The sequence below is a fragment of the Haliotis rubra genome, unplaced genomic scaffold (genome assembly GCF_003918875.1).
Source record: "Haliotis rubra isolate DU_JTF1 unplaced genomic scaffold, ASM391887v1 Scf280, whole genome shotgun sequence".
Taxonomy (NCBI): Eukaryota; Metazoa; Mollusca; class Gastropoda; order Lepetellida; family Haliotidae; genus Haliotis; species Haliotis rubra.
This window is the reverse complement of record NW_025766892.1, coordinates 1184023-1195330: the sequence shown is the minus strand read 5'-3', so window position 1 is coordinate 1195330 and position 11308 is coordinate 1184023. Positions and strand designations below refer to the sequence as shown.

The following is an 11308-nucleotide window of genomic DNA, read 5'->3' as shown; positions in this document are numbered from 1 at the left end:
CCATATGACTGGCTGAAGGTGGGTTGAATTTCCAGACGATGTTCAGTTTCAACAAGTAGTCGTGAACTTCAGACTGGTCGATTTCATCAACTGCATGACAAAGTTCCTTGGCTTCACTAGTGAAGTTTGTGCCGTTGACACAAGAGATCTCTTTGACTGCTCCTCTGCGGGCGATAAAACGTCTAAGAGCATTAATAAAGGAGTCTGTATTTAAAGAGTTGGCAGTCTCTATGTGAACAGCTCTGCTAACCATGCAAGTAAACAGGACACCATACCGTTTTACTTCCTTGCGTCCTTCTCTGACGGTGTGAGGGCCAAAACAATCTAGTCCAGTGCAGGTGAATGGTGGAGATTGCTGCACCCTGTTCGTCGGGAGATCGGACATAATCTGTTGACCGGTGGACATCTTTAATCTCCTACAAAGTACACATTTGTTCAAAATACTTCTGACAGCAGAATTAGCGTTTGTAATCCAAAATTCCTCTCTTAGTGCAGACAGGACATGGTTTCTACCAACATGACCTAGTCTCTCGTGTACCTCACGAACAATCGGATATAGGAAACTTACGTGGCATTAGGACAGGATGCTTCATGGTGTCACTGATATTGGCATTGCTCAAACGACCTCCAACTCTGAGTAAAACATCCACAAAGCATGGGCAGAGATTGCGGACAGGACTACTTCTTGGTAGTACAGTGGGTCGATAACCTTTTTCTGTGGTCTTAGAGAGGATAGCGTTTTTATGAGCCATACTCCATTTGCTGAACAAAGGAAAGAATACTCTTCTCGGAGTCTCTGAGTTCTTGGAGTGACAAAAGAGCGTTAGCTGAGGGCTTTTCTTTTTGAGACTTACATTTCAGAAAGTTGAAGAACCTGAGATAGATTGCGACTGCTCTTTTCAATCTATTCCAGGATGAGTAATAATTGAGGAGTTTACTAACAACATCTCCAGGGGAATCCGCTGTTTCATCCAACGTTCACATCACAGCAGCTTCAATTGTTTCCTGAGGTTCCGGAATTGATTTTGAATCAGGCATTCTCAAGAACTTTGGACCATTGAACCATTCAATGGATTTCAGGAACTGTGAGCAGCTAGATCCTCGAGATGCGATGTCAGCTGGGTTGGTTTTGGAATCGACATACTTCCACTGTTCTGGTGTACTGAAGTCCCTGATAAGCTTCACTCGGTTGGCGGCGAACACTGGAAATCTGTTCTTTTCACTTCGAATGTACTGCAGAACAGTTGTGAATCTGTGTAGTAGGTGACACGGCCAATGTTTACATCCAGTTCCCTGAGGAGAAATTGTCCTATTTTCACAGTAGCAGCTGTCATTTCTAATCTGGGATTAGTCAGTGTTTTCAAAGGAGCCAGTCTAGCTTTGACCAGGAGAAGTATTGTGTGAATGTTTCCATTTATGTCAAAAAGCCTAATGTATGAAGAGCAACCATATCCTGTGGAGCTAGCATCAGAGGAGATATGTAACTGTTGAGACAATACATCACCAAAATCAGGAGGCTTCAGACATCTTCTAACAGCTAGATCTTTGAGCATTTCGACTTCCTGGAGCCAATTTGTCCATCTGCTTGTGAACTCCATACCAATGTTGTCATCCCAGCCTACATCCTTGTCCTTACACAAGTCTTGAAGGATTCTTTAGCTGGCAGCAGCACCGGTGAGACGAGACTTAGAGGACCATGCAAGGAGGACACCATGGACAGAATTCTTCGTCTAGTAAACGGCTTCTCTGGCAAGTCAACTGTGTACTTGAAGCAATCCAGCTTGATATCCCACTACAGCCCAAGTGTCTCCATGGGAATATCATCTCGACTGAGATCAACGGCTTGAATCTCCCTGGAGCGATGTTCTTGAGGAATTGACGACAGAACAATCTTGCTGTTGCTTGTAAACTTTGTCAAGTTGAATCCACCATCCGCACATGCAAGCTTTACATTCTTTATCAAGTCAATAGCACACTCACCAGACTCCACAGATTTCAAGCAGTCGTCGACACAGAAGTTGCGTTCTATCGTTTGTGCAACCTGATCATCATAGTTTGATCTGGACTTGGCTCCTGTGCTTTTCAGGGCATAATTGGCAACAGTGGGAGAGGATACAGTTCCGAAAGTGTGCACAGTCATGCGGTACTCTTTCAGCTCACCATGAACATTACCATCAGGCCACCACAGAAACCGTAGAGAGTCCTGGTGCTCCCGTGGAACCTTGACTTGATGAAACATGGCCTCTACATCTCCCATGAAGGCAACTTGGTCTGATCTGAAACGAGCTAAAACACCAATGAGAGAGTTGGCAAGATCGGGGCCTTGTAGAAGAACATCATTGATTGATAAACCTCCATACTTGGCGCTACAGTCAAAGACCACTCTGATCTTGTTCAGCTTTTTCGGGTGATACACTCATGTGGTTGGCAAGTAATCTCGTCTGCAGGAACTTCAATGTCATAACCCTTTGCCAGCAGTGTATCCATGAATGCAACATAATCTTTATGATACTGTGCATTGCGCATCATCTTTTCCTTTTGCCAAAGAACCCTTTTGACAGCTTGTTCCCTGTTTGATTTAAATTGTTACGAAAAGGAAGAGGAATTTCATAATGCGCATCTACGAACCTCAATTTTTCCTCAGTCTCCTTTATAAATCTTTGATCTTCAATGGAATAGCCTCGTTCACCAGGGACATTCCCAACATCAGCCTCGTTAAAGTCTAGTTCAAACAACTTCAGCACAGTGTCAGGGGTGATGCATTCTGATACCTTCTCATGTTCCTTTAGAGCCACCATGTTGCAGACAACTTCTTTGTCTTCCAAATTACACTTGACCTGAAGAGGGCCATTTACTGTCCAACCAAGTTTGTATTTCACAGCAAAAGGTCCATTGCCAGATGATGGGGTGACTTCAAGAGGCCGAAGACCATCTGAACAGTTACTGCCGATCAGAAGGCCAATATTCAGGTCTGGTCAATACGGCGGCATCATTTCAGCAACATTCTTGAGACCTGGTAGTTGCATCAAAGCATCCGATTTAGGAATATTGTCGTGACCGACAGGCATTACATCTTTACAAAATGTGCGTGGCAAACTAACAAATTGTCTATCAGAGAGATCAGAGATCACAATATCTGATACCACCGTTGTGTTGATGAGGTCTGTTCCGTTCATCGTTTGCAACCTCAGCAACGTTGGTGTTGACTTAGCTTGAAGTTCATCCTTGAGGCCTTCTGTGATGAAGCATCCTGTGCTGCCGTTGTCCAACGTGGCGTACGTTTGCACAACCCGATCAACTCCATTTTGTCGGAAGTTAACAGGAAGTATAGGTTGTAGCACTTTAACCTTGGATCGTTGATTGTCACAGAACGTAGCTCCAGTGATGACATTAGACTCGCCAGTGGATGACTTCTCTTTGGAAACATAGTCCGGTTGCCCCTGTCTTGATTGAAAATTGTAATCATGTAAAGCAGTAGGATGACGTTTGACACAGTGTTTACAAGTTCTCTTTTTCATGCAACCCTTTGAAATGTGGTTAAGTCCATAGCAACTGTAACACCGGTTACTATCCTTCAAATACTCCCGTCTTTCAGAAAGTGTCTTTTGTAAAAATAACTTGCAGTCAAGATCGTGAGACTGTTTACAGTGGAAGCAAGAGATGCCTTTGCCTTTACCTTGTGATGCACTTCCGACATGAGTAGCGAAACTTGGCGATTGAGACTTGTTTGACTGTTTATACTTATCAGAGAACCTATCCTTACGACTTGTATCATCATGTTTGGAGAGCAGTGCCTGTTTACTGTAGTAGATAGGTTCGTTTGTAGATCTTGCAGCGAAGTCAATGAAGTCAACGAGATGCTTGAACTCCACTTCCTCCTGCCTGTTCAGTTTCATAGTCGTAACGCGGGAGCTTCAAAACAACACACTGCATGTTTGGTGCATTATTAAGCACAGTCATATGAGAAATACCTTTCATTACATGAAGACACTTTGTCAGAAGAATAGAGAATTGCTCGAGTCCTACGTTGTCCTCATTCTTAAGCTTAGGCCAAGTACGAATCTTGTTCAAATAAGCTGTAGAGATTCTATAAGGATCACCATACTCTTTGCAAAGCACGTTTCTTGCGGCAGCATACCCTGCTAAAGGATCCATACGAAGACAACCAGATATAAGATCTTTTGGCTCACCTTGAAGTTGTTGATCGAGGTAGTAAAGTCTATCTGCCTCACTTGACGTATGTGGAGCAATCCTAGCGTCGAACGCCATTAGTAAGGCTGAAAACTCTGTCGGGTCTCCTGTGAACTTCCGGTTTGGGAAGAAACATAGCATGGGACATCTGTCTTTGTGTCTCTAGAACAGCATGGTTAAACAATGGGGACTGATTATCAACAGCAATACTAGCACCTGGGTTTTGAGAGGTATGATTCAATGAGCATTGATTTACTGGCAAAACGTCTGCTGCAGAAGGGTTAATTTTCTGTTGACTGATCTGATTGTACTGTGACGACGGAGTCGTGACAGTTCTTAATGTGACAGTGGGATCACCTATACCTTGACCTTGACCTGCACCATCTGCCTCAGAGTACATCTTCTCTTTCGCCGCTGTCTTAGCAATCTTGGTATCAAGCTCCACTTCTTTCAGCTTCATCTCAGCCTGGGCACGAGCTTGGAACATGGACTTCTCTGCAAGAAGCTCTGCAAGTTTTACTTTTTCATGAGTATGTGAAGATTTAACTGTACTTGATTTACCAGAACGTTGTGAATATTTAGACTTAAAAGATCACTTAGTACTCACTGAACCTTTCTGTGACGCAGAATCATGTAACTCATTAGCCATTTCTCTTTCTGCACATAGGACCCAACTTACTAACGAGTCTCTGAAGCATAGGAATGATGATTCGTTCTCATTCGACCTCTCTCTCACCAAAAAGCTCTATCTTCTTCCTCAAGTTGACTGCAATACAAATCTACACATGATTTATAATACATCAACAAATCATTAAAGTTGTCAAGACCATATTTCACTAAATGCAAGTTGTCAATATTTTCTTTCAAACGATCAAGTTCATTTTTACTCTTAGTACATGCTGATAAAGAAGAAACAGTCTTATTTCTCAAAACTCTCAAATGTTCAGTTCTGCCTTTTTCTGTAACAGTTCTGTTTTGACGTAACTGCATCCCAATATTTGTCGACACTCTCACGGTATTCTCACTATCACCGACGCCACCACTGTCAGTGTTCACATCACCAACCATGGACGTTGTTTGCCCCTCAGAAGAATGACGACGTGACCATTCCTCACTGTAGAGGTGACTATCATCATCAACGTTGCCATGTGACACCATGCCTCACCCTTGAACCTTGAGCGCTCCAGACGTTTTACACACGTTACACGGTGGTGTAAAACTTGCAAGGATATCAGCAGCCACTGCTTAACGTTGAATGCTGCTGACCACCCATGAGTATGATGCGTAACACTTGACTGTCTCCAAATTTTCTTAAACAAATGTAGATGCAAGAACACAACTCCAAAACTCGCATCGACAGGGATTTATTAAAGTTACGATTTTCGGTAGTCGTTGACAAGTCACTGGCTAAATATCATTGACATGACTCGGTCCATCGATGAGGTTTAAGAAAATTTGTGTTGCCATACAGAGAGGTTTGCAGACAGCCAAGTGACCATGTGGATAGCACAGTGAATCCGACTTTGCATGAAGATTTTGTGCAAGGGTTAGGTCATGTGATCATCAATAATGAAAGTGAGGCTATATATTTACTGATTAAATTTACAAAAGGTTTTGCCATTACGCTGGATTTGAATCCTAGCACTTTGGATTTTAAGTCCAATGTGTTAACCACTAGGCCACCGTACAAGAAACTCATACATGCCTTGTTTAACAATGCTGAACATTACTGAATATAACATAACTGGTATTTAGCATTAACATTTACAGTCATTTAACTTTGCCTAAAATGACAGAGAGAGAATCTTCATCCGAATACAAAACCTATAAGCGTTTCTATGTATCCCCGATGTAGGTTTTATTCAGTTTCAAAGGTTTGAGGACGGTGACATATTACTATGTCCTTTTGGCTTCCGGCTTAGTCATATACATACGGTGTGTATATGTTGGCAACAGCTGATGAGGGCCGCTTGCCAACATATGTTCACTTTGTTGTGAATTAACGAAGCGTGGCAAACAACTTTGTAAATACACGACACTTATGATTATGAAATAATATTATGAAATGTTAATATACAGAACCATTTCCTCTGAATTGTATGTATTGTAGTGTTTCTGAAACTGATTTATTGAAACCCAGTCAATTACTGTTCCACTCTGCAATATTGTCCAATACTGTATTGCAATTTGCCTTAGTTTTGTCACTTTTTATATGCAAGACTATATTAATTTAACAAAGTGATGTTAGCTTCATATGCATTGTGTTTATGGCAACCATGTCTGAGTCACAACTGTGTTGTGTGTGGATTGAATAGACTGTGAAGGGTTCAAGTACGTATGTCTTTAACAGCACAGGGATTAGCACATACACGCCTTGAATAACTTTGAGCTAGTTATTGTAAATATTGTTTCTCTGTTTTCAAGATTACAGATTGTTGGATCCAGTATAGTTTCTTATAAGCTAGCTTGAAACAATAATACGATTTGTTTGTCTGTTGTTTAACGCCGCACTCGGCAATATTTTAACTAAGGCGGCAGTCTGTAAATAATCCAATCGGACCAGACAATCTGTGATCAACATCATTGGCATCGATCTACTCTGTTGGGATACGATGACATGTGTCAACCAAGTCAGCAAGTCTGACCACCCGATTGAAGACCAATTCTAATCCGGACCTTTACGGGTCTAATATTACGAGCAAAACTGAAGTCCAGAAAATGGAAAAGTCTTATACCATTTATAGGTCTTAGACAATAGCCTGGTTTGGTAAGCTTTGTGGGTAAGTGAGGGAGTGCGGTTTTATGTCACTTTTAGCAATATTCAGCAGTATCATAGCCAAAACATTAGAGGTGGAATTCACATGTATCCATATAGGCAGTGAGAAATGAATGTGAGTTAAATAGGTTGTCAATAATTACATATTTCTAGGTGATGGATAGTATAACGATCATTATATCCTGGCTGTAAAAATGCTGTATTTCTTGTTCTGTGTTCGATACACAGTATCAAGTGTATTAAAATCCATACAAAGCACACAAAGTGTCATGATGATTAATTGCTTCCTGGTCATAGGTGAAGAATGTCCAACATCTATCAAATCATACACTTTTGAGTTGTCACACTGGGTGTAACCTGAAAACATGTTTTTTATCATCTTCAGAAAAAAATATTTATAAAAATATTTATAAAATAATTTGTCACTGAGTGTGCGGCAGTACTTCTAACACACGGGATATTTGTAAACATGAATGATCAAACCATTTGATATCTTAACGATACGAATATTACCTGGCTCGCTTCAGGTAGCACATATGATGTATAAAAACAATGCAAAAGAATACCCATTTTTGACTATTCAGAAAAAGATTCCATTTGGTGCATATAGCAAAGTAGGTGTGAAATCATATGAATGGACCACTGTAGGACAGTGCTGACACCGGGTGTTCGCGAAAAGGGTAAACATGTCCTAATATGTGTTTTACGCTGATCCAGATAACATCTACAATCCCATGCACCATGACATACACGTTCATTGGATTTACGCCCTTTCAAACTCAAAACGTGATTGTGTCAATTCAAGTCTACAGAGCATGAGAGGCCATTGGTGGATACCCAACGGAATTATAAAACATCTTTAGTAAGTTTCAAAGTCATTTTAACGGTTCATTTCGTATAAAAAACATGAAGTATGTACAAAGCTAGTTGATGTTCTTGCAAAACAGCAATGAATGAATGTTATTGAATTGAAAAGCGATACTGATCACCTAAGTTTGTTGTTACTTGTTATAATAAAAAATAACACACTTAGTGTCTTCAAGCATCTAATATTTTCACTTACAAACGGCTTCAGTTGTGACGAATATGGTGACGAACGAGTCTCTAGTGCATCAAAAAACAGACCGCTAAAATACACTTAGGAAGTATTTCATCACCATCTGCTTGAGAGATATATTGCATGGTCCAAACCAGTCGTACCGCGATGAAAGCATTACAATACTTCAAGCATAACTTAACACGACTTGAAAAATAGACAACTCTCTGTTCCTCGAGGGGCTCGCCTTTCAGACATTGATAATTTCCTTGGGGATGCTGTGATGGAGAAGCAGGAACGGAAAGCGACGTATGAATGTGGTCCTACACAGGCTCAGACACGATGGAATGGTCGCTTTTCTGAAGGTCACAATGACCTGAATCACAACTATCAGGAATATAAAAAACTAATGTAGCATTGGCAGTTAGAAGTCAGATATAGATTGATAATGCCTTCGCTGCGATCGTGTATTATCAATCCCGATATGATCTTAAAGTGTTATCCTTTTGGGAGTTAGACCGTATGATCAAATAGCCCCTGTTAGATGAACGGGGTCCTCCAGTGTTTAAAAATGAACTCGCTGGTTTCGGTTGAATGTGAAACCAGACACTTCCAGACATTTTGTATTGAAGGTTTTTCTCAAAATGGGATACCCATTAAGGAATCAAAAGGAGTAGTTCCGCACTTCTAGCTTTATTTCATTAACAGGAGTAAATGATAAACTGTCAGTACAACAGATCAATTAAACAACTGCTATACAGGATACTGGCTGTTATGAAATGAGCGAGTTCAGTTTTATGCCGCTTTTAGCAACATTTCAGGAATATCACGACGGGGGACACCAGAAATGGGCTTCACACATTGTACCCATGTAGGGAATCGAACGCGACTCTTCGGCGTGACGAGCGAACGCTTGACAACTAGGCTATCCCAACGCCCGCCTGTAATGGAACACAGAGATAACGGGAATTAAGTTTAATATGAATGTATACATTAACCAGCCTTAGATGAATGCCGCAATACCAATCAATTATTGTGCCAGTGATTCCCATATGAAAAGCAATCATCTTCATTCAAAGCCGGAAATCATAAAGCGGATTGCTACATTGAAGTCTAAATGCAAATGTTGTTTACTCTTTGTGATTATATCATTATATGGGCGTCAATCAACGCCTTCATATGTCAGTAAATACATGCATTGGATCCTCGACGTGTTAACAGAAGCACTGGACAGACATACACGTCGTGTGGTTTAGAACTAACCACAAAGTGATTGAGTGAATGAGTTTAGTTCTACGCCGCTTTTAGCAATAATCCAGCAATATCTCACCGTGGGACACCAGACATGGGCTTCACACATTGTACCCATGTAATGATACGATCCCGGATCTTCGGCCATTACAAGCGAATGCTTTGACCACTAGACTACCCTAACGCCCGTCTGTAATGTATGCATTAACCAGCCTTAGATGAATACCAATCAATTATTGTTCCAGTGATTCCCATGTGAAAAGCAATAATCTTCATTCAAAGCCGGAAATCATAAAGCGGATTGCTACATTGAAGTCTAAATACAAATGTTGCTTACACTTTGTGATTATATCATTATATGGGCGTCAATCAACGCCTTCACGACGTGTTAACAGAAGCCCTTGACAGACTTTAACTTTGCGTCGTTTAGAACTAAGCACAACGTGAGTGAGTGAGTGAGTTTAGTTTTACACCGCTTTTAGCAATATTCCAGCAATGTCATGACGGGGGACACCAGAAATGGGCTTCACACATTGTACCCATGTGGGGAATCGAACTCGGGTCTTCGGCGTGACAAGCGAACGCTTTAACCACAAGGTTACCCCACCGCCCTAACCACAAAGTGGCTGTGATTACTCTGGTTGGACCAAATAACAAGGGTCTGGTGCTGCCAGACCAGGGATTGTTATAGTTTGATCGGATTAGAACCAGATACACGGACCCTGACGCGGTTGGGGGGCCCAAAGTTGCAGTCATATCTTCGTGGTAACGATAACATTGTTATACGAATTTGGGCATCAGGGAGTACCACTTGACTAACCTCACTGTACGGTAGGCATAAGAGATTAAAGTTAGTTTGAGCTTCTAACAAGGGTGTCTCAAAGGGAAATAACGTCTGGCGCTCATTTCCAGACACTCTCTGAACAGACTTTATTAACTTCTTGGAGAGTAGGAGAAGTTGGAGAGTAAGGAGAAGTTGAGAGTAAGGAGAAGTTGGAGAGTAAGGAGAAGTTGGAGAGTAAGGAGAAGTTGGAGAGTAAGGAGAAGTCGGAGTAAGGAGAAGTTGGAGAGTAAGGAGAAGTCGGAGAGTAAGGAAGTTGGAGTAAGGAGAAGTCGGAGAGTAAGAAGTTGGAGAGTAAGGAGAAGTTGAAGTCGGAGAGAAGTAGTAAGGAGAAGTCGGAGAGTAAGGAGAAGCTGGAGAGTAAGGAGAAGTTGGAGAGTAAGGAGAAGTTGGAGAGTAAGGAGAAGTCGGAGAGTAAGGAGAAGTCGGAGAGTAAGGAGAAGTTGGAGAGTAAGGAGAAGTTGGAGAGTAAGGAGAAGTAGTAAGGAGAAGTCGGAGAGTAAGGAGAAGTCGGAGAGTAAGGAGAAGTTGGAGAGTAAGGAGAAGTCGGAGAGTAAGGAGAAGTTGGAGAGTAAGGAGAAGTCGGAGAGTAAGAAGAAGTTGGAGAGTAAGGAGAAGTTGGAGAGTAAGGAGAAGTAGTAAGGAGAAGTCGGAGAGTAAGAAGAAGCTGGAGAGTAAGGAGAAGTTGGAAGTTGGAGAGTAATGAGAAGTAGTAAGGAGAACTTGGAGAGTAAGGAGAAGTTGGAGAGTAAGGAGAAGTTGGAGAGTAAGGAGAGTAAGGAGAAGTCGGAGAGTAAGGAGAAGTCGGAGAGTAAGGAGAAGTAGGAGAGTAAGGAGAAGTTGGAGAGTAAGGAGAAGTTGGAGAGTAAGGAGAAGTCGGAGAGTAAGGAGAAGTCGGAGAGTAAGGAGAAGTCGGAGAGTAAGGAGAAGTCGGAGAGTAAGGAGAAGTAGTAAGGAGAAGTAGTAAGGAGAAGTCGGAGAGTAAGGAAAAGTTGGAGAGTAAGGAGAAGTTGGAGAGTAAGGAGAAGTTGGAGAGTAAGATAAGGACAAACTTTAGGAGGAACAACTTCTTTATTCAGGTGAAAAAGTCACATCACCTGGATAAAGAAGTTGTTCAGCCATAAAGTTTATCCTTATGATATATTTACTTTCGTGTTTCCGTACCACATATATTATATATTAGGAATAAAACATGTGAGCCTTGAACGGGCAC

At 41.5% G+C, this 11308-nt stretch overlaps 1 protein-coding gene across 1 annotated transcript; it reads left to right on the top strand.

Annotated features, from left to right (window-relative positions):
* The first annotated feature begins 8286 nt into the window (after window positions 1-8286).
* LOC124281243 (triadin-like) lies at window positions 8287-10734 on the top strand. The gene is made up of 3 exons (XM_046717271.1): window positions 8287-8368; window positions 10348-10537; window positions 10569-10734. The coding sequence occupies exons 1-3, from the start codon at window positions 8287-8289 to the stop codon at window positions 10732-10734; spliced, it is 438 nt and encodes a 145-aa protein (XP_046573227.1).
* The last annotated feature ends 574 nt before the right edge of the window (window positions 10735-11308 follow it).